General features: G+C 41.0%; 1 protein-coding gene across 1 annotated transcript in view; it reads left to right on the top strand.

Moving 5' to 3' along the window:
• LVRN (laeverin) overlaps positions 1-23322 on the top strand; it is a 105653-nt gene that overhangs the window by 34439 nt on the left and 47892 nt on the right. Inside the window, exons 2-3 of the mRNA XM_018559840.1 lie at positions 12046-12188; positions 16508-16647. Coding sequence (XP_018415342.1) covers positions 12046-12188; positions 16508-16647 — 283 coding nt within the window. The remainder of the gene's footprint in view (positions 1-12045; positions 12189-16507; positions 16648-23322) is intronic.

Here is a 23322-nt window from a genome sequence, read left to right as displayed (position 1 = left end):
CTTCCCCAGTCTTCTCACAGTGGCCATTTTCACTAATCCATTTCCCTTTATTTCCTGGAACTCTGGGTCTGCATCCTGTAACATGTGACAGTGCTTATCATCTGAGGGGGGAAATGCCAATGCATCCTTGAGGCCAGGGTTTTATCACCAGTGCCTCACTCAGGAAGTGGAAAAACAATAAATGTAAATAATATCAAAGTATGTTTAACTAATAAATGTAAGAGGATTTCATATCAGCATGCAGAGTGCATGATAATACGATTTTTAGTGAAAAAAGGGTGAAGGTCTACTTTAATGCAGAACTCTGGGCAGAATTTTTCTTAACCCTTGCAGTGGGGCTACCCCTGATCTGCAATGTTTAACTGCTCATTTTTGTGTAGGTGCTAAAAAAGTTATGCTTACCTTATTCTCAGAGCCGGATTGTTCTTAGACCTGTCCCTGGAGCCTCTCTCCCCCTCCACTGCAGTGGTCTAGGGTCCCCTAAATCATCACGTTCTATACACAGTGTATAGACTTGAGGACACTGAGCAACATTCCAATGCTGCAGCGTAGGAGGATACAGGCTTTAATGACTGGAAAAGCAGGTGTTTCAGGTAAATATTAGGGATGCACAAATACTTTTCGAGTACCAGTGCAGATACTTGGCATTTTCATGAGAACCACCAGGGTTGCAGAGGTTGCAGCTGGGGCCTGGCTCTGGCACTCCACCACTGTCCTGAAATCATTAGTCTGTATTGTTTTAGAAAAACTGTCACATGACAATAAACAAAAATTTATCACTACTCGTACTTGTAAGTACTCGGCAAGTACCAGTACTCGTACTCACAAAACTGGTATCTGTGCATCACTTTATTTATATTTATAAAAACAAAATCATACATTAAAACAGAGATGTACTAATCCCAGGAGCTCCGTGTGCTCCTTACAAATGACAGCTGCCTCCTAACTTCTGAATGTTTCTCTAGTCTAGTCTTGGAGCTCAAAAGTATCGGTACATGTACTCGTACTTGTATCGAGTACTGTACTTGGTATCTGTGCAACCCTAGTAAATATAATTTTTTTTTAGCACCTAGACAAAAATGAGTACTTAACCCTTGCAGTATGGGGGTAGCCCCACTTCTTCTTTAACTCTAATATCTAAGAGTTTATGGATGCCTGTTCCTCCATTTGGAAGACCATGGTAATTGGGGATGAGTGGAGCCTTACATTTCACAATGTAGATTACTTAGGCGTAGTTAGAGTAAAAAAAGTTTTAATTAGAAAACCTTTACATTTTACGTGCCAGCACAAATTTCAGTTTCAATGTATTTTACTTCCCTGTGGAGTCTGCAGAAATAAGTAGGGTTAGACGTAGTCAATTACAAGAATCCTAACTCTAAAATGTACATCTCTGAAAGACAGCAACTTCCCTCATTATATATAAGCAAATCCTTTACAAATGTGTGAAAGCAAACACATTTGTTTCCAAGTCTTTAAATTGAACATGATTGAATATAAATGAATACCTGAAATATATGGATTTTACTTACATGCAGTACAACATACTGAGTTTCAACTATTACAAGACATTGGCAGGGGTAAAATATACAAAATGATTGCAGTGACACCTTCAAAATACAGCGCCTAAAAAAGTGTAATGGACCAGCCACCACTTCCGTGACAATTTTTTAAAACCCTCTAAAATACATGATAATTAAAGTCTAATTAAACTGTCAGAGGCCCATTCACACTCAGCCCTCATTCACACTGAGCATTTTGTAGCTTGAAAAAAACACTAAAAAAACACCCAAAAAAACTCCCAATAATTTCTATGGCCATGTTCACATCTGAGCTTTTGTCGCTTGTTCGCTTGAAGAAAGTACATGAGCATCTTTTTTTGGCAGATTCTGCACTTCTTGGCCCCATAGACTAAAATGGAAACATTTGTATGCGCGTAAAATGTGTGTTTGTCCATTCACATCAACGTGTCACGATCTGCTTGCAAAACTGCGTAAAAGTGTATGTATGTGTGTTTTACATCTGTAGAAATGTGCAAAACATGCAAAAACATGCTACACAAAATGCGCGTTTCTATGCGCATAGAGGCTATCGCTTGTCTTCTCATTGCGGCGCTTAGCCCCACCCACCACCTAAAATAAGGTTTTACAGCCTTACTGTGCATTTTGGCTAATTAGAGTAAATTACATTATTTAATTATTTAGCCTAAGGAATGCATTCATTAAAAAAAGATAGAACCCCATAGTTCTCCTTTAACTATGTTTTTTTAAACTTTACTATGTTTTTTTAATTGTTTTATTCTTTCACCTATTTTTTTTCACTTATTTTTATTGCTATCTAAAAGGAGCTAACAAACCCCTGTGTGATAGCATTTGGAGGTGGCAGGTTCTCTTTATTGAACCTGTCCCTTCCAATACAGGAGTTCTTCTAGCCCAATACTGTGCTAGAACTCCTGAGACAGCTGAGAGGGGAAGGCTGTGAGTGCAGCTCTCCCGTCTCAGTGTTCACACAGAGAAGAGTGGAGAACAGACGTTCTCCGCTCTGCTCGACCGCTAACCATCTTGCAGTCATTGCCAGGGGGACCCCGAAAACCATGGCGGGGACAGATGCAGCCGGATAAGGTGGGGGGAAACCATGGAGGGGGGGGGCGGATTTCAAAGCCATTGTATCTCATTTTTAGAGACTCTCTAATGACTGGCTTGGTACCGATGGATTGGCGTAAGGCCAATGTGGTGCCTATATTTAAAAAGGGATAAAATTATTTTCTTCTTTAATGCTGTTTACTGCTATTACTAAGCATCATGGGTGAGGTGTGCTATGCGGAGACCATAGAAACCAAGGGTTTCATTTCCTTAGAAAACTCGCCTTTGTGTCATTGCGTTTTGCAAACACCCGTTCATATTCGCAGTGTAGCTTTAATATCTGCAAAGTCTATGATGCGTTAACTGCCAGCGAACTCTTCCAATGTCTCGCTATTGTTAATTTGGCCGCCAGGAGGATGTGAATTGCAATAGCTCTTAGGTGAGTAGGGTACTGGTCTATACTCAGACCTGTAAGTTTAACTTCAATAGTTGGGAAGATACTTGAAAGTTTGATAAAGGATCACACACTTATTTTTGCTTGAAAATAATATTAAAAGCAATAGTCAGCACGGATTCACAAAAGACAGAAGTTGTCAAACAAATCTACTTTCTTTTTATGAGGAAGTGAGTAATAAATCGAACAGAGGAATGGCTGTGGATATAGTATACTTGGACTTTCATCAGATACCCCCTCCCTTGTAGGCAAATATACTCGCCTGTGTATACATTTTTATTGTGAAACTATCTTGAAAACGTTAGCCAACCAATCAGCACCTTTATCACTTGTTTTGTAATTCATCTAATCAAAATATGTAAAAATTAACACATTTTATCTCGGAGGTCAATCATTTCCCAAAATTTGTAGACCAGTGTTATTTTAGGGATTAATTGAATCCCTTTAATTAAGTGTTAAAGGTTCAGATAGTGGAAGGTCTTATGATGAGCTAAAATCTTAGGGACACTTTCACTTATAGTGACAGTTAAGGGGAACTCTGTAGTTGCTAGTTATTTTCAGTGCTGAAAGTCTCACACCGAGAACTACTGCATTGGCCTCCTAGTGCCAAAAATATATCAACTGGTTAGAAGACAGAAAGCAAAATATACATAAAGAGATTCCTCCCATAGATTATTGAATTCTACAAACACTGTATAAACACATACAAATGAATAGTTTTATTCAGCGAGGTACTTATAGTGGAAGCTGATTAGTTGCTGTCCATTTTTTTCTATTATTCCTCTATATATTATGTACACTGAGCAGTGGGTGTACCATAAAAGAAGCTTACAGCTGAGGCGGAAGACCCTGTAACCTCTATTCTTATGCACATGAAATCGAAAGTTTTTGAAATCTATGCTGAAAATAACGTAGTTCAGATATTGTACTTATCGCCTAGTTATAAAGTATAATTATTTCTAAGCATTCATACAAAAGGAGTTATAGCATTGTGAAAGGTTTCCGGTGTCATCTTGTACAGAACATTAATCAGAAAGGCGGGATTGTTCGCAGGAAGTTGGGATTTTATTAAGGGATGAAAGCCTTTACCCTTTTTAACTTTTCAGAACATTCACAGAGATTTATTATGTGACCTTCTATACTCTATGTCTATTAGCCAAATAAACCCTTTGAATCTGTTTTACATCTTCTCTAATGCCTCTGTCTCTTCAGCTACGTTTATCCCTTTGCACATGCACATGATTCTTGGTAATGTACTTTGGATTTTACATGGCACTCGGTGAAACTGTTATTAAATGGTAGGATTACCCAACAACGATTTTTTAAAGGAGAACTATGAGGTGAGTGATTTTCACAATGAAATTGTCACACGTCGGCTCAATAGATCGGGAAGTGAGCGAACACATACCGTCGCTCGCTCACTTCTCGATCATCTCCTTGCAGAGAGCCGTGACTGTCACTCATGGCTCCCTGCAGGGATTCCCCCCTCCCCGCTCCGATTCTCCAGCGCTGACTGGCGGAACGGACAGGGGAGGGGGCGGGTACAGCTGGCTCTGCCTCTAGATAGGCAGAGCCCGCAGCTGGGTGGATCTCGACAGTAATGTTGGGATCCGTCCCGGCTGTGGCGGTCTCAGTATACCGAGCTTTGGGTCACAGAAGTTTGTGTCCTCCCGTGACCCTTCTCAGAACTATGGGGAAAAACACTTACCCCATAGTTCTCCTTTAAGTTATGTTCAGATTCCACTATTGACAGGTGTTTAAAGTGCAGTTCAAAGGTAATTGCATACCAGTGCTGCAGTGCACCACAACGCATAGATGCATATGCTCCGTGGGTTGCGCTGACAAAATGTGCAGCACATTGCATAATGGTGAGACCTGTGCATTAACGTACAGTTATACACGATCCTTGGTGCATTGCGGTGTCAGTAATTTAGAATGCAATAATTTAGAATGGTAACCCAATGCACAACGACAGCAGAGGACAAAGCACCCGCGCTGCAGGACACCAAGGCACATGCCACAAGCTCATGTAGTGTTCTGGGGTTAAAAAAATAGGTCATGTCTTTGTATTTTAAGCACCTATTCACACGATAGCGTTCCGATAAAGGCACATGTATTTATTGCATGCTATTTCACAGCCCAATGCACTTTGTGCTGGTGCATTGACTTCCCATTCTTTCTGAATGGCACCCCAATGCACCTTCTGGTGGGAATGCCTTGCACTGCAACACATGGCACTGCAATAGTGGCAACGCACCAAATGCTATTGTAGTGCCATGCATGGCAGCGCAACACTCATCGGCTTGGAGTGTGTGCTTGAGATACCATTCAGTTCGCTCAGATTGTTCCCGCCGACCCCAACAACGGTGCTTGGCATCACGGGCTGCAGGAGAGATAAGTATTTACTCTCTTCTTTTCAGGGAGAACTTTTGATGGCAAGTCCTGTATGGCAACAAAGTCATTTTAAGGTGCGCTTTAAAACCAAAATGAGCAGCCTTAACATAACATGCCTTAATGCACAATACCGTAGGGCTGTCACTGCTTTCCTATCCTTCTGAAAGTGCTTGCTGCCTGACTGTCATGCTGACTCTCTGGCTTCAATACATTGGGTACAAGCAGGCAGTTAATCAGTTGACACTTCAGTGACTTTCCAGATCAGCTTGTGGCCAATAGGTCACAACAAGACTGCGAACTATGATTTACAGGAGCAGTCAGCAATGGGAGTTCTCATTTCTCCCTTGAAAGGCTTACTAGCAGCCAGAGTCATAAGATTAACCTTTTGTGACAGATATTCTGTCTGTGACTATATTGAAAATATGCTGCACACCCTTGAGTGACAGGTAAAATAGCAATCAGCCTTATCAGACACATTTGCATAATCACTATTCATCTCCTGCGAGGTAAATGCTGGAGACGGTGTCTGGTGCCTACAGAAGAGAATAAATATATAGACATGTGCACCGGCAAAAAATGTGTTTAGTTTCATTTCGATTCAGATTTTACATTATTTAGTTTTTCAGGATTCGGGTTTGAAAGTCAATTCGTTTCAGATTCGGACGAAATTCGTTAGCAGTAGTCATTTTGCTGCAACGAAATTTCGTTTTCGGAAATTTGGATTCGTTTTCATTCGTCATTTCTGTTATTCGGAAACATCCGAAGCTCCGCATAACGAAAATTCGTCCGAAATTTTTTTTTTCCGCACTGAATTGCACATGTCTAAATAAATAAGCAGAGTAATGCTTATCTTTTCCAGATTCCGTAGAGTTTTCCACAAATTTAAAGTTATTTTTTTTGAAAAAAAATATGGAGCTGCCATTGCTGAGTTTTTTCTAGATAGCTAGCTAGCTGTTCTGAATACTTCAATACTTTTGTGAGTCCCTGTCTTGGAACAAGCATGTGTCAGAACTGAATTAATAGGGCACTATGGGGTAAATGTTTTTCCCATACTTCTCTTTAGAGTCACGGGAGGACATATACTAACCTCAGCCTGCGATATACTGAGAGAGCCGCAGCCGGGACGGATCCCATCAATACTGTCGAGATCCACCCAGCTGCGTGAGTGACAGCTGGCTCTGCTCACTACAATCTCTATACAAATAAGTAAACTAATCGTGAGATTTCTAGTCCATCACGGGAGGTAGCTTGGAGTGGTGGCTACTTTACATCACACACAGGGACCATGGGGAAGAAAAGTAACCACCCTCCAGAAGGAAGGACCGTGTCAGCACCAATTCAGAGATGATTTGAGAATCTACATTTGAATGATACATTTTTGTTATTAGGGTACTTGAATACATTTTTAAGGTTTAAGTCCTGAGTTTACCGTCACTTTAAGTATATCCCCTAAAATGTATGGAATTATTTGGAACAGAATGACAGCCAGCAAACTTGCATTTTCAGAAGGATAGATGACTTTACATTCTCTCTGTATGGGTTATTAATTATGCATTTATAATTCTGTAGCCAGTGTTATATGAATTGCTAACATAAATTCCCAGGGAAGATACTAGAGAGACACTAAATCACTTCCTATACAGATGATAGCTGCTGTAAATTCTCTGACATTCCCTAGAATCTTCAACAACTCTCCAAATGTTTATTTTATGGCATGCGTTGAAATCACTGATATGCCCTGTAGTAATAAAGTTCTAAACTGGAAAATGAGAAGATTTAAAAACATTTATATTTAGAATAACGTGTTCTGTCAGAATAAAAGTCTGCTCTCTTTGAGCCACTTAAATGACATATAATAATTCACAGTTAATAAGATATGGGATTAAATCTCAACAAGGTGCAAAGTCATTAGCTCACAAAGAATAATATGAGCAATCACGACACAATCTTAAAATTATAGCTTTAATGGGAAAAGTATACTAAATGCAAAGAGTTAAGAATGTTCACAGCAGTTGCTGTTTTGGGGAGGCTTAGTGCTTGATACAAATGTACATTCTGCTCTGCATTGTTCAAAGATTTGGGAAGATTAAAATCCTTCCCTGTCCTTGGTACAGACTGTACCCACTGAAGTAACTTATATTACATTAAAACCAAGTTCCATTTTTTTCCTTAAAGGAGAACTATTGGGAAAGTAAAATGAATTCCCAATACTTTGAGCTGGTGTGTGGCACTGCAGCTGTCACATGCTGGCTCTATAGCTCAAGGACTGAGTGATCACAAATCACTGATTGCTCAGCTCACGGCTTCTCCATGCAGAGAGCAGTGAATGTCAGTCACCTTCCCCCACAGGGATTCCCCCTCCCCTCTCTCTGTTCCTCCATTAGTGGGACAGAAAAGGGGAGGGGGCGGGTACAGATGGCTCTGGCTCTAGAGTGACAAAACAGGCTGTCAGTCAAGCAGCAGGTGGATCCCGATAATATTATTGAGATCTCTCCCAGCTGCAGCGTGGCGCCGCGGTGTGTGCATATAGCAGGTAGCAGCCTGCCCTTTACTGAATTTGGGTCACAGGAGGACATTAGTAAATGTCCTCCTGTGACCCAAAAGAGAACCATAGCCAAAGAAAAAGGTGTGGCCATAGTTCTCTTTTAAAAATCTATTGCCCACATTGTTTTAAAAATGAAAAAAGCGTCTTTAGCTGCAATACTCACTGTTGCCTCCTTTTTGTCTTCTAAAGACTCACAGCTTCGTTGTCCAGCGCTGATTTTTTTCCAGGTTGATTGATGCCCAGCATTAATCAGACCACTTATTGTGAACCCAGGGAGTCAAGGACACAGGCCCTTGGGGGCAATTTGTTGAGCAACCCTGGGCTCATGGAACGGGAATGCAGAGATTAGTGTTGACATCATTACATCAGCAAGACTACCTGCATCATTAAGGACCAAGAAGAGAGGAGGAAGGTGACCCTGCATGTCAAGTGGAAGGGGACATCCAGAAGGGGAGAAGGTAGACCAGGAAGGGGGGAGGCTGGCATTGGGCCAAGCTTGTTAATAAATATTGGAGCAATGCACAAAGCTCATTGATGCACAATTACCAATCAGAATTTTTTTTTCTAAAGCCAGGCTGTCAGAATGTTTATACTGCTCTAATATACAGTTCTGTTTATGGAAACAATTAAAAATCTATGGTTAAGGAGATTCCCAATGTATTTCCATAAATCAAAATTTACGCGAGTTCTTTCATTTGCGCTGACTTCGAAGACAAGAGGAATACCAAAGTATACAAAATATAGATATTTATTTATCAAAATCAGTGCAAAAACAATAATAAAATATAATTGGTGACAAACAAAGAATATGGATCAGATAATATCAATCAATTTGATAACACAAGTAATGCATAAAATGTAACCACTGAATATTAATTCAACAGATAAATGTAACCAAGATAAACAACTTTTTAAATGTAATGGGCGTCTTTTCAGTATCACACAGAATAAGAAAACGAAAGACTCAGAATTGACATGTGACTTCTCCCAGCACAGATTTTCACCAGCTCTAACTTTCACAGCGCATGGGCGATATTTATCCCATCATTGCTCCTGATCTATATCCCCCCTGCGGAGTGGGCTTGGTTTGATCTATCACGTGATTACTGATGTGAAACATGACGTCAAATGCCCTATATGGTTATAGACTTTTCCCTTACAATCACCATCAGGGGGCACTGTTGTTCTATGTAAAAATTGGGAGCATTTCATTTAATTTCACTAATTTTTAAAGATAAGGCAGTGATATGACCTTTGACCGAAGACTTGGACAGAACCATGAATGTAAACTTTTGACAATCCTAATCACACCGTGCCAGACCTCGAGTCTGCCCTCTAATTTACGACTTGAGAACTACAGTATATTCGCAAGCAATTAACATTCTTTCTCAATTCCTTAAAAATGAGGTAGAAGTATTAAGACCGAGGTTTTTCATACCTTATAAGAAAAGAATATACATTAGAATGTACCATCTAATTCTTTGCACTTAAATATAAAAACCCCATTATTAGTAATACACACGAATATATTTCAATGGGTACACTCAACCAATATATAATGAATATAGTTGGATATATAAAAGTACATGTATAAAATTCAACTTAAAATCAGTCAATTAAGTAGGCAGATAGATGCTACATATAATATAATATTATTATCATAACATTGTTACTAATATTATCACCACAATGAATATTAATGTTTCATAAGGAACTTTTAAATAAGCCCCTTTCTTCTTATTCATTAAACAAACAAAAAACAAAAAAAACTCTTTAGAAACTCCACTTTTCTTGTAGATTGTATTCTCGTGGAGGCCAGAAAGTCATCAATCAAGACCGACACAGGCTGGTACTATCCTAAACTGATATGCGTCTGAGACCCCCACCATTTATGATCTGAAGAATGTTTATATTAACATTCCTAATCTCTCTCTATGAAGGTCTCTGTACAAGAGAAGAATTAACTTATTTTCACCTTATATAGACATAGACAAAATGGCTACTAGTATGCCCATAGACACATCTGTAGAATTACATGTTTAGGCCTATGAAATCGATTCCTTTTGGCCCAATAGTTCTGACAAGGCCAGAACTAGGTTTCGGATTGGTTGTGGTGAGTGCTAATTTTGTGCTTAGCTTGTGCAACCATTTTTTTCTTTTTCCGTATTGACAGTGGACAGGGCAGCCATCAGAAATTTTGGGGCCCCTTACACGGCTTTAGGCTGCCCCCCCCCCTTTCCGCCGCTGGACGCAGGGCTTAGTGATGCGCTGGACGCAGGGCTTAGAGACGCGCTGGACACATGGCTTAGTGATGCGCTGGACACAGGACCCGCCTGAGAGTGACCCCGCAGAGCCCACCATAGATTGTCTATGGTGGGCTCTGAAGGGGTTTCAGGTGGGCTGGTCAGGGCTGCATCCCTCCCCTCCCTCCTTTCCTTCCTTCCTTCCTTCCTCCCTAGCTCCTCTTACCTGCACACATGGCCTCGTCTACCACCGGACCGGCCAGAAGTGACGTCACATCACCAACGTGACGTCACTTCCGGACAGTCCGACATCAGACGAGCAGCGTCGCTGCTAGGGCCAGGCCTCCACCTCCTCGCCCTTCACCGTCGGCCGATAGTCATGTAAGGGACCCGGGCAGGCCCCCCAGGCTGCCCAGGCCCCTTACATGAGTATCGGCCGTACCCCCCCCTGATGGCTGCCCTGGACAGTGGTCCTGGAGCAGAACGTGAAGGGAAATTTCCCAACATGGACACAGTAGAGCAGTGAAAACCTTGCATAAGTTTTTTCATGACACAAGCATGGCAGCCTACAAAACCCATGTGTTTGCTCCCATGCTTTATTGTTTGGAAAATTACCAAGAGGTACTGTATGTATACAATTTTCCATTTGCTTGCCACAAGCATGGTAGCGTACACATGGGTTATGTATTTTGTCATGCTTTAACATTAGGAAAGGAAAGTTAATGACAGGTAAATATACAATTTTGTGTTTTATTGCTGTCAGCATCTCCAATGGAGAAATGTACTTTTATTTCCTCTCTTGGTGACCACTGTCACTAGAACAGGAGATGAGAGAAATCCTTTCTCATGGGCCGTGACAAAAATTCCCTATCACTTTATCCAGCCAGCAGGAATAAAAACCTGAATATACTTGAACACAGGCAGAGCTGACAACACTGCTTGGGATTTCAGTGTAGTAGAGATAGAGTTGTCAGCTCACTACAGAAACCTAGGAGCTGACATGATTTCTGGCAGGATAAACAGGCATTTTTCTGTACTTGATGCATTTTGAAACAGACAAAATATGAAGAAATGTACATATATTGCAGAGATGCTCTGAATGTGTGTTTTTTTTGCCCGCACATTCACTTTCATTATGTTGCCTGCCTGGCACTCCATGTCTTACTGTTTGCCCCTGCACCTTGTCCTAGCCCCATACATCGCCAGTACTCAATTCACTTCAATTCTATTCAGCAGCTTAGGGATCTTGGTTGAAGTTCATGGAGTTCAGGCCATGAATATTGGATATTGTATATCTTTTTTTAAATTCTTTATTTTTCAGTTTGAGCCAACATTTTACAGGAAACATATAACACATATACAGTTGAGTAATGATGTCATACATTTACAAACGTAGGAAGCGCATCTATGTCTCCTAGCCCCAGTCGCCTAGTTAACCAAAGATCAAACGGGAACAACATAATATCATACGCAACATCCGGGCGTTTGTGGCGACTGTAATGCCTATCTTATATGTTTTAGTATATATTGATATTGTATATCTTAATACACCTAAACATTCTGCAACCTTCTTACAGAAAATCAGATACCGGTACTTTATTGGTGTATTAAATAAATTACTTATTACTTTACAGGTAAACTAGCACATAACAGGACAGATAATCCAAAACCACCTCTTTAATGGTCTACTTTTTATTTAGCAGTTTTGTTTCTACTCTGGGGTCTGTGTCTGTGTACTGATGACATGCATATCCGGGTCCCTACAAATAATCAATGCTTGTGAACACCAAATGTCAGTCTATAAACCTGGTTCTTAATTTCTGTCTGCAGAGTCCTAGTGGGGTCGGAGCTGGAGCCAGCATCTGCCAGGACAGTTTACCCGTGCTTTGATGAACCAGCGCTTAAAGCAACCTTTAAAACCAGGATTGTCCACAATTCCAGTTATGTGGCTCTTTCTAATATGCCAGCTATAGGTAGGTGAATGTATTGTATTTCAGCAGTTGTACTTTATATGATTAAATAACACATTATTATATTTTAAATTTTTCAGTCATTTATATTAATGGTAATTAAAAGGATCTCTGTTTTGGGGCCGTGCAGGGTCCCCTTCATCAGGCTCAGAAATGCACTTGTCGTTTGAATGACAACTATCAATAAAATGGATTTGCACTAGGGATGCACCGATGCTGATACTAGTATTGGTGCTGATACCGAGTATTTGGGCAAGTACTCGTCCAAATGCTCCGATACTTATCCCCCATACCGGAACTTTCAGTCAGAGGGAGTTCTCCCTCTGTCCAGCAGTGCGGAGGGAGCATTAAGCCAGCTTTCTTTCCAATCAGGAAGCCGGGCGGTTATGACCCGTTTCCTTATTGGCTAGGAAGCCGGCTTCACGTGTTCCTAAGCAGCCTGGCTTGCTAACTAATCAGGAAGCCGGATGGCAGATTTGAAATTTTTCTCCAGGAAGCCAAGCTGCCTAGGAACAAGTGAAACCAGCTTTCTAACCAATCAGGAAGCTGTGACGCGAGTTCTGGGACGGGAGGGGGCGTGGCGGTGCATTGAAGTCAATGGCACCACAGCCACCACAAACCCCCCCCTCCCCTCCCGTTTTTCAAACCTATGATCTGGCCCCCAACAATGTCTGAGGGACAGTGAACTGGCCCCCTGTTTAAAAGGTTTGAGGACCCCTGCTCTAGATGTTGGTCTCACCATTTTACTGAGAGGAGGAAAAAAACTATTCACTGACCAGACTATAGGGAAACATTATACTGTGATGGCGAAGAACATTATTAGGAATGAATTAAAGGTTATAATAAAGATAAAATATTTTGCCAGACAAATGTACCCTCTTACCTGTCAATTAAGGCCTGAGAGGACAGAAACTATCATCTACCATCATACCAACAATCACCCAACTGTAGGAGGTACAAGATAGAGCCCACAAGCTAACTAAACTGGAGCCTTTCCTCTGCAGTGCCCCTAGTGACAGAAATGCATATTTCTTTCTGAGTTTTAGAACTGCATTCAGAAGTACGGTGTTACTTGAATTGTATTCCAGGATTTGCTTGTCTTCAGCTGAGAGAATGTGCAATAATATAAGACTTTTCATAAAGTCTCAGAAATCTTTCATTAAGGTTTTCATGTTATATAGTTTGAATACCATGTCAAAGATTTATTATTTATCATTGTAAAAGAACATATTCCACACTCTTTATTTAAATTTTTCCGGAAAAAAAACTGCTTGGGAAACCCATCTCTAGTTGGGATGCCTGCTTACTGTTTCACTGTATCCTGCAACTGATATGGTTTGTAACTGGCCTGGTCCTGATTGTTTAACCTTCAGTTGTGGAACTCTGCTGCAGGCTCCGGTGCTGCCACCGATTTGCACTACACTCAAGCACTCAGCCCCCCATTACTTAATTATGTCTAAATAATATGTCTGTTATTCATTTAGCTGAGCTAGGCTATGTGCACAGATGTGGGCTGGTGTGTTGCTTATGCCAGTGCTACTTTGTATTCCCAGTCTGGCACTACCCCTGAATCGATAAACCTTACCAACACATGCTAACATGCGCGTCCATGCAAATATGCAAGCTCAGGCTATTATATTTGCATTACTTTAAAAATGTTTACTTCCTTTTGCATCTAAAATCATCTTCAATCTTTAATCTTTGCTAGCACATGAGCAGTAATTTACTATGATGAGCAAAAAACAGATTGGCATCTCGTTACATTTGTTTTGTCAACACATTTCCCAGAACATAAAAACAATGTCCTGTATTCTGAACATGAGATACATTCATCCAGTCATGAGTGCTAATTAAAATAATTAATGCATCGAGATTGTCAGCAAAAAGCTGAGAAAGTTGCTCAACGGTAAAAAAAAATAAATGCTGCAAATGTTAATTTTTCATATGTAATTCAGTTTTAATAAAATCCCAGCCTTCTTCTGGTCCAGAAACCATTTTGACATCACCGTATTTACTACGTGTATGACAGTGTTTCTTTGCAAGTGATTTTCATACAATTTAAATAATAATTGCATTATTTGAAAAGTTGATCAGTAACCCATAGCAACCATACATTCACTCTGCTCATGTCCGATCTCCACAGGATGGTTTATAATTGGTTGCTATTGGTAGCCACTCTCAAGTAAGGCTGTTTGCATAAAACTGACATAAGGCAACATTCACAAAGCTTTAACAGAATAAGGCAACATCGAGCCAAAGTTGTGAGTTCCAACCTGATAACAAGCTATATTTTGACATCTACAAACTTTAATAGGTGAATGTAAAATCTAGCTGTTAAAAATAAAACAAGAAAATCCAAGTTGTATTTTTCTGTAATTGTAAATTCAATATCCTACCTGGAAAATGGAGCATCGTAGATTTGTATGCAAGAACCAGGAATTGTATGGCCCCTGTTGATTAATCAATTCGATGGAGATCTATTTTTTCTTTACATGACGCAGAATCTAACAGGGTTATTCCCAAAATGGTGAAGAGTTTGGAGAAGACAGCAGAAGTGAACAATCTAGCACAACATAGCTGATTTGGAAAAATTCTCCAATACACTTTCCAGGTCAGCTATGTTGTCCTAGATCAATGGTGGCGAACCTTGGCACTCCAGCTGTGCCAAAACTACAAATCCCACCATTCATCTGCCACTGGGAGTTATGTCTGTGGCTGTCAGAGCTTTGCAATGCCTCATGGGACTTGTAGTTCCAAAACAGCTGGAGTGCCAAGGTTCGCCACCACTGTCCTAGATTGTTCACTTCTCCTGCCTTCTCCAAACTCTTCACCTTTTTGTGAATAACCCGGTAACTGTATAACAAGATGCTTCATCTTGTTATCCTGTTTTCAAACTGACCAACATTTTTAAATACTTTGATCTATTTTTATGTCATCAGAGCTATTCTGTGTAATGAATTTGAGTGGAGTGATGAGATCCCAAACCTCCCCTTTTATTAGCATTCCTGGATCTATATATCAAATCTGTATCTAGAGCAGTATGCTGATTTCAATTATCACTTTTGATAACACAATCTCAATCTCTTACAAAGAATTTTAGGCTGGTGATGGTATTCAGATATTCAAGAATAGTGAAAATCCTGTTTATTGTGTATATTCTGGACAGTATGTCAGGAAGGACAGGAATTTTACGGTTTTAGAACTATTTTGCAAATAGAAGAAACAATTGTCATCAAAATCAAAGGTTTCATACTGGCCTTTGTCCACTTTTGGGGTTTCTTCTTGGCAGACAGTGAGTAGGCAGTTTTTGGGTGTACACTTTTGAATCAACAAGCTGTTAATGCAATAAATAAATACTGTACTACAAATAAATAAGGTTCCTCTACAAGTCAGTTGGTTTAATGCTGACAGTCAGTTAACCCCTTCCTGCTCACCATGTATTTATTAACATTACCCAGCACGATGTCCTATGCTGCGGACACCCTAATAAATGTTCTCCCCCATAAGAACCTGCATCTGCCACTGACAGCAGGGGTTCCCACTGACCAATCAGAGTGGCTCCTAATCATGTGTGTACTATGTCAGATCTGCAGACTTGGGGCTCTATTCACACGAATAAGAGCATTCAGTCTGTTATATGAACACTGCCACCTTCAGAATGCAGTGCCATGTATTTTGATGTTGAGGGCACTTTAAAACAAAGTGCACATATCCTTTAGACCCCTTTAAGTTGACGCACTGCTCCCTTTCTGAGTTCCGCAGGGCCCAGCCTTAGATGTTTGTTGACATCCTTTGGAAGACGTCTCCTTCTCCTGGCATGTCTGTGATGTAAATCTTCAATGCTTCTATGGGGCTCATCTGCCAGGCCCAGAGAAGTCCATGGGATGTATTGCACAGGCTCAGCCGGGAGAAGAAGACTTTCGCTGCTGATGTCAACAAACAATCAGGGACAGGCCCATCAGAATTCAGTAACCTAACAGAAGAACAGATATGTTTTAGTTTTTTGTTAAAACAGCATACCAAATCACAACATTTATGTTCTTAAAAAAATATATGAAAATATTAAGGTGTGCAAATCCGTCGTTGGGTTAACCGACGCATGCTGACACTGCAAAATGTGGCCTGGGCATGTAGGCATCGATTGGCAGAAAAGAGTTAAACATTATTTATGATGGGTTATATGGGTCAGTGCACCTTGTACATCCTACTGTTATTCTATAACCACAATGGTTTATATCTTGAAGTGCAGAACGTAAGTATTTAGGTGTCAGATCCATGTTTGTTAGACTATTTCTGTAGTAACCTAAATTCCTTTTCCACAGATGTGTCTGAAAGGGAAGATGAAAATGGAACTAAATGGATGGTTACCATGTTTAACACTACTCTGAAAATGTCAACCTATATCACTGCTTTTGTGATATGTGACTTTGATTACGTGAACATGACGGAAAGGGGCAGTGAGGTAAATCTCATATTTTTCAGTGTTTTATAAGGCTTGCAACATTTAGGGGCCCATTCACACTGATGCATTGGGGTAACATGTGGTAAATTGCATGTTTTACTGAGCATTACCACATCATTGCATGAAACTAAGAGCAATGTGTAGCAGAGCCATTAAAGTAGAACTGAAGCCAAAATGTTTTCTTTAATTTTGGATAGAGTAATGGAGGGTTACAACCCCCGTCAACTTTTTTTGCCACCTGCGTCCCATTGGGGAGATTTCCCTTCACTTCCTGTCTTATAGCCACAACAGGATATCAGAGGAAATTCTTTCAAAATGAAGGAAATCCCTGGTGGTCAGCAGGGTCACCAGAAATAGTGTCCTCATTGGAAGATATCCCATCTATTCCTGTTCTGATGACAACCCTCAATTTCACATTTTCTTTCACTTTCAATGATAACTGTCTCGAGGACAAATAAAGAGGGTGCATCTTCCTTACGGGGACACAGATACCAATAAAAAGCTGACGAATTTTAATTCCGCTCCACTCCATCCAACTCTTTAAAAAAAGTTTTTACTTGAATTGCACTTACATTGTAAATAGCACTCCAATGCATATAACTAGTGCAACACAGCATATGTGAATTTTAGGACACAGTAATGCACAGATGTGAACAATCCATGCATTGAAGAAAGTGATACTGGTACTTTTTTGTGAGCTTCATTAAAGAGACACTAAACCTTAAATCTTAAAAATGCATTCAGGTACCTTAACGGAGAACTATGAGATGAGTCAAAATCACTCATCCTCATAGTTCGAGCTGACTTGTGACAATGAAACTGTCACACGTCGGCTCAATAGATCGGAACATATACCGTCGCTCACTCTCTTCTCGATCATCTCCCTGCAGAGAGTGGTGACTGTCAGTCACCACTCCCCGCGGGCATTCCCCCCTCCCTGATTCCGATCCTCCAGCACTGACTGGAGGAACGGATGGGGGCGGCACAGCTGGCTCTGCCTCTAGATAGACAGAGCCAGCTGTTATTCACATAGCTAGGTGGATCTCGACAGCATTGCCGGGATCCGTCCCGGCTGCAGCTGTCTCAGTATACTGTGAGCTGTAGCTCGCAATATACTGAGCTTTGGGTCACAGGAAGACGCTAGTATACAGTATGTCCTTAAGAGAACTATGGGGAAAAACACTTACCCCATAGTTCTCTTTTAACTGTATCTGATAACTGATACTGTAACTGATACAAAAATGTATCTTATTTGTGTATCACTTGGTTGTAGATCCTCAAATAATCTCTGAATTGGTGCTGACACTTTCCTTCCTTCAGGGGGGTTGTTAATTTTGTTCCCCATGGTCCCTGAGTGTGCTGTAAAGTAGCCACCGCTCCAATCTCGCTCTCCTTGACTAAAATCTCATGTTTAGTTTACTAATTTGTATTGAGATTGTAGTCCATCATGGAAGCAAGCTTGGAGTGGTGGTGACTTTACAACACACACAGGGACCATGGGGAACAAAAGTAGCCACCCTCCAGAAGGAAGGACAGTGTCAGCATGAATTCAGAGAAGATTTGAGATCTACTGCCAAATGATACACAATTAATCTACATTTATGGTAATAGTTAAGGTACTTAAATGCATTTTTAAAGTGTATTTCCACTTTTGCAGTCACATTTAGGAAAACCCTTCTATATGTTTGTTATGTGTTCATATTCACACAGCATACTGAAAAATAACGTTAAAAAAAATCCTTACCTTTTAGTTGTTTTGTCAAATCAGGCAAGATGGCCGATTCCAGGTTTTTCTTTACCCTTTTCACAGAGGTCTGTCCCAATGGTATTGTTATTGGACTGAAATTTGAGGATTGTGTTTATCTGATAAGCTTCATTAACATATAATGGGCAAGCCACTTGTGTTTCTCTGTGAGGCTGTGCAAGAAGTTCCAACATGTTATGGGCCCAGGCACAGTTACAGTCCAGTTATAGCACAGTTACAGCCTAAAAGAAAAGAAGCATAAGATACAGCAACAGAAAGAGACTACAGCAACTAGAACTACATGGCTAGTACCACAGCAGCAACAAAGCTTTTGTTTGCAAATCTGAATGAACGACCAGTCATGGAAATTCAAGATGAAAATGCTGCTAATAAGAGAAGGTACGTGGAAGTGTGTGGATGAAGTCAGTCCAGCACAGCCCACAGCTGAATGGACAGAGACAGATCTGAAAGCTCAGAGCACAATCTGCCTTAGGTGCAGAAGGAGTTCGACTGCCGAACCTCCGGCAGGCTACTCGCTGCTGTTTGGTCTATTCTTATAGATGCCAGACAGCAGTGAGTGAATAGCCGAATGCCGCTGAGCGACATTCGGCTCGGCTATTCTGCTCGTTGCCTCTGTGGTACCGAGCAGAATAGAAAAACAGTTAAAAAAGTAGAAAAAACAAAAATAAAAAATGATTGGGCGGAGCTAGCAGTGACAGCTCTCTTCGCCCAGCTGTTTTCTATTGGCCGGGACCAGCTGTCATTAGAATTAGAGCTTGTCGGAGTCGGCGGGGATATGAAAGCCGACTCTGCTAAGCTCTCATCCTAATGACAGAACAGCCTAAAATTTTCCCTGGGCCCAGTCGAGCCGAAGCTTGACTGAGCCCCTCGGCCAACTTCGGGGGCTGTACGGGCTATAGTGAATAGCCCATACAGCAGCCCTGAACCGAAGGGGTCCTGGGGCCGAAGCTACACGAAGGATCAGCCGAAGCTCCGGCTAGATCCTTCAGTAGCTTTGTGAATAGACCCCATAGTGACTTTTCAGGGTGACAATTGTGCCATCACAAAAGGTGATACCTTGTTGGCAAAGGCTTAAGTCACAGCTGAACTGTATCAGCTGAACTGCAGTGAAATGGTTAATACCGCCAAAGAGGGGAAACATTTAAACTGCATCCACATTTGGCACAGATGACTTGGTCACAGAAATCCTGACATAATAAAGAAAATAGTTCAGAATGACTATGCAAGTGGAATAAATATTAGCCCATGTGATCAAACCATGAAATGTACCTGCTGCATTTAAGGAAAAATGACAAGAAAGGCTTTTCCAAAGCAGAGCAACAGCAGAGCTCAAAATTCATTCAGATCTATGCGGTCCAATGGAAAAATTAACTCCAGGAAAGAAAAGGTATTTTCTCACTTTTATTGATGATTACTCAAGATATACCGTATTTTTCGCTCCATAAGACGCACTTTTTTCCCCCCAAAAGGAGGGGGAAAAAGTGCCTGCGTCTTATGGAGCGAATCCCGACGCCCGAGACATGCAGTTTCGGGCGCCGGGCGAGTAGTAGGAGCCACTGCTCGTTTAATATGAGTGATCTAACGAGATCACTCGTATTAAAGCCGAGCGGCGGCGATCGAGTTCAGCAGCAGGAGCCACTGCTCGTTTAATACGAGTGATCTAATGAGATCACTCGTATTAAAACCGAGCAGCGGCGATGATCGAGATAACCATGGAGCAGACGAAGAATAGACGTTCTTCGCCTGCTCTGTGTCATCACTGAGACCGTGGCGCTGTAATCACAGCGCCACCTGTCTCAGCGGTCACTAACTGCAGCTTCTGTGACAGCTTCTGTCATAGAAGCTGTCACAGAAGCTACAGTCTCGAGTGCTCCATAAGGCGCGCCGGACCTCCCTGCGTCCTATGGTCCGGTGCGTCTTATGGACCGCAAAATATGGCACTACATTGTATCTGCTACACAACAAAAGTGAAGTACCAGAGAAACTTGAACAGTTTTGGCTCAAGTAAGTAACACATTTGGTAAAATGCCTAATACCTTGCGGACAGACAATGGAAGTGACTATACAAGTGGCAACACACAGACAATTCCCAAAAAGCATGGAATAATGTTTCAAACTACTGTTCCATACAACCCAGAGCAAAACGGGGTTGCAGAGAGAATGAACTGTACTCTATGTGAAAGTGGGAGGAGCATGCTGATTGATGCAGACCTGCCTACCACATACTAGGGAGAGGCAGTTATGACTGCATGCTATATCCAGAACCGGCTACCAGGTAAATCAACTGAGAAAACAACATATGAACTATGGAATGGAAGAGCACCAGACTTAAAAGCATATAAAAAAATTTGGAAGCAAAGCTTATGTGCACATCCCAAAGGAAAAACGTACAAAACGGGATGCTTGTGCAAAAGAAGGTGTACTTGTGGGATACAGTGAATCTCAAAAGGGATACAGAATCCTTCAAGACACCAGACACAAACAAGATAACTGTTGCAGAAGTGTTATTGTTGATGAAACCTCAGTGTGTTCAAAATTTCATGTACTAAACACAAATGCCTGAAACTGAGGGAAATCCACATCAATGTCACACAAAGACAAGAGACAGAGTGACACAGAAATAGAAATTAACACAGACAATACAAATTCTTAAAAAGATGAAGCCACGCCAGAAGATCCTTCAGTCAGGAAGTCCATAATAAGCAACAAAGGCATCCCAGCAAAGCATCTATCTTATGTTGCTTGTGAATCATTAAAGCGAGAGCCAGATTCATGGGATTGACATAAGGAGTAGTTATTGAGTGGGGGTGTTAGAATACACATTATTGTATTTATTGCAATAAATCCTGCAGTATACAATTTGGTCACTAGATGGCAATGTTTATAAGTTCTGTTATATCTATGGTATACTCTGTTGTATTGAATAAGGTAGAGAATAAAGCTGTGGCTACCTTCCTGTTTCCAAGCTATAAGCAGCATGCATATTAGACTGTGAGCTTGTTTTTCTCTGTGAGGCTGTGCAAGAAGTTCCAACAGTTCTGTGTTACAATTGAGTTGCTTCATGTGGGTTTTGCATTCCTATATACTTTGCAAAAAGAAGAAATGTCTGTGCTAGAACTGCAAAACAAACGTAAATGTGCAAAACAATATAGTCCAAAAATTATTCCTATAGACTTGTATGAGAACACAAAACCCATCTAAAGCAAAGAAAAGCCCATCGACACCAGCCCCTAGACCAGGGGTGCCCATTAGGTAGATCTACCAGTAGCTCTCAAAGCTGATGCTGGTAGATCACGAAGGGTGTGAATGGTGGCCCCTTTATTCCATTTTTTTAAATTTATTTAGCTGTGCACACATGATTACCTATTAGCCTGAGACTGCTGAGCCAAGCTCCCTGACACCTTTCTGGTGGATACTGGTGGTTGAAGTGCTATGTACTACATCAAAGAATATTAGTTTACCCAGCCTGCTGCAAAATACAGCAAGGTGAGCCAGAAGAGAGAGCCGGGAGAGACAACCGGTGGAGAGAGAACGAGGAGAGACAGCCAAGAGAGCAAAGAGACAGCCAGGAGAGCAAGGAGAGACAGCCAGGAGGATGAGCAAGGAGCGACAGCCAGGAGAGAGATAGTGATGGAGTTTTTTTTTTCGTTGGTAGATCTCATGTAGCTCGTGATTTAAAAAGTAGATCTTAACACAAAAATTGTGGGCACCACTGCCCTAGACAGTTTTCTCCACAACAGGTGTCCATACAGGAAGATTTCTTTTCACCTCCTCTTCCCTCTTCTTTCCCACTGTAAAAATTTAGAATTTACCATCACTTTCTCTCCTAGTGACAACAGTGATCATCAGGACACATAGAGAGGGTAAATCTCCCCAACAATAAAAACCCGACAAAGGGTAAAACACTTCCCTACCCAATGCTCCAAAACAAAAAAGTTTCTGGCTTTAGATACACTAAATTAAAGTATTACACTCTCTGTTTTTTCAATAACATATGTAGATAAAAAAATATACATTGACTTGCAAAATATTTCTTTATATTTTTGCCCAAGCACTTACAGTCATCCTGTCTTCAAACAGCTCCAACTCTCTCAGCCCTTTTCCCCCAATGTCCTGTTGAGTACAAGATCACAAGGGAGAGCACAGCAGCTGTCCATCTATTAGCTTGGAGAAGGGAAGATGAAGGAAAGAGGAGGAGGAGGAGGAGGAGGAGAGGAGAACAGAACAGGTAGAAGGATAGTGTTTTGGTTTGCTATGCCTGTGTATTTGTGGAGACACACACAGCTTTCTAGCACACACAAGGTTAGCTCCATAGGACCCCGCAAGGGAAAAGAGCCACCCAAAAACAGGAAGTCAGGACAAGTGCTCAGGAGACCAGCTGATTCTGCAGGTAAGTAAAATCTTTAAACATCAAGAAGCAACACCCATTGTAAGTGATTTAATCAGCATTCAAAATAGCTTAAAAACGTTTTGACTTTAACATCACTTTAGTTGATTCCCTTGTAAATCCGGCCAGGAATAGACAGTTTTATTTCAGATGCTTAGATAAACAAGGTTCATGTGCACTTTTCTAAATATATCTGTTCAGGGAAAACATCCTCATACTTCTGCAAAGTCTGTGCTTCAAGTTATATTAGGTGTGTAGTGAAGCAATGAAAGGCAGCCCACTCTGGAGGGCAAAGTGATGACACACAGGAAGTCCATATGCATCAAAGCAATGGAAACATTTTTGTCTATCCTAGGGACAGCAGATCATTGAGTGCCCCAATCTGAATATTGCTAAACCTCTTATTTAACCCTCTGACTACCAGGCCCTGCTCTCCACTTTTAATCTTATCTGGCTAGACCAATTCTGCAGTTATGCTTTTTTAAAATCATTTTTCAATTACAGCTTTCAGAGTTTGCCCAAA

This window comes from Nanorana parkeri, unplaced genomic scaffold (assembly GCF_000935625.1).
Source record: "Nanorana parkeri isolate BGI_ZX_2015 unplaced genomic scaffold, ASM93562v1 scaffold417, whole genome shotgun sequence".
NCBI classification, from domain to species: Eukaryota; Metazoa; Chordata; class Amphibia; order Anura; family Dicroglossidae; genus Nanorana; species Nanorana parkeri.
This window is presented reverse-complemented; position numbering and strand designations above follow the sequence as displayed.